Source organism: Aplysia californica, unplaced genomic scaffold (genome assembly GCF_000002075.1).
Source record: "Aplysia californica isolate F4 #8 unplaced genomic scaffold, AplCal3.0 scaffold00420, whole genome shotgun sequence".
Classification (NCBI taxonomy): Eukaryota; Metazoa; Mollusca; class Gastropoda; order Aplysiida; family Aplysiidae; genus Aplysia; species Aplysia californica.
Window position 1 is genome coordinate 502,376 of NW_004797690.1, and position 1,190 is coordinate 503,565.

At 47.0% G+C, this 1,190-nt stretch overlaps 1 protein-coding gene across 1 annotated transcript; it reads left to right on the forward strand.

The window, feature by feature from the left end:
• Positions 1–297: 297 nt before the first annotated feature.
• Positions 298–504, forward strand: LOC106012585 (oleosin-B3; the record flags this gene model as incomplete). The annotated part of the gene is given in 1 exon segment (XM_013085937.2): positions 298–504. A coding segment is annotated over 1 exon segment (58 nt), but the record flags the coding sequence as incomplete, so codon positions are not given.
• Between the last annotated feature and the right edge of the window lie 686 nt (positions 505–1,190).

A 1,190-nucleotide genomic window follows, 5' to 3' on the forward strand; every position in this document is an offset into this window, starting at 1 on the left:
CCTCCCTTGTCTTGACTCGACAGAAAAAGTTAAAACTAACAATGTCACCTTAGCAGAGACTGTGCCCACCATTTCGGAACTTTGCGATGACATTAAAGATAGGTAGAGGCAAATAGACAGACGTATACAGATTGACAGACAGACAGACAGACAGACGGACAGATAGATAGATAGATGGACAGACAGACAGACAGACAGACAGACAGACAGACAGACAGACAGACAGACAGATACATAGATAGATACATAGATAGATAGATAGATCACCCCCATCCCCCATCCTTGTCTATTCCGCAGACATCACGTGAGACCTGTGCCCAGGCAGTGCTACTTTGACCTTGGACAGTGGAACTGAACCCCGCCCCCCTGACTCCCAGCCCAGCAGTGGACACCGACAAGGCAAGCCTCCTCTTCTCTTCCCTGCCCCTGCTCTGTCGCCTCGATACTGGAGTGTGGGAGTAGCAAACACACAGATTAAATTCCAACTTGTTGGATTATATACCTGTTCTCTTCTCATCCATTACATTATTATATGGATATACATGTATAAGTCTTAAGGTAAAATAGAATTACTTCAAACCTATTTATAGAAAGTAGCAGCTTACAGCGAATTTCATATCATGTTGCGTGTGAGCCAAGGTCAAAATGTGCATGCTACAACAGGAAATACAAAAATGTGGAACAATCCACAAAAGTGAGTTTTCCTGGCAGATAGATTAGATTTTTTAAAGAGCAGTGGCGGGGTGTCACTGGTGCAAATGGTGCAAGCACTCCACCTAACCCTGGCTGCACCCCCCCCCCCTAATTGTTGTAAACCAGTGAGTGCTCTAGATCCACATTACTACATCCTAGCGATCCGTCACCCCCTGGCTGCGCCGGTGAAGAGACAGACGGTGAGGATGGTTTATGCTCGTCGCACCGCTTGCGGTAGTGTCTGCTGGGAGCAACCATTCTATAAGTGACTTAAAACACAACTCAGATTAGACAATGTCCTGTTCCAACAGTCAGCAGTGTCCATTCTGTGCTAGTCCAGGACGTGGAAGGGACGAAGACTTGATCTCTGACGAATCGCCCAGACCAGAAATGACGGACAGTACACAGTGTCCCACAGACCAGAAATGACGGACAGTACACAGTGTCCCACAGACCAGAAATGACGGACAGTACACAGTGTCCCACAGACCAGAAAT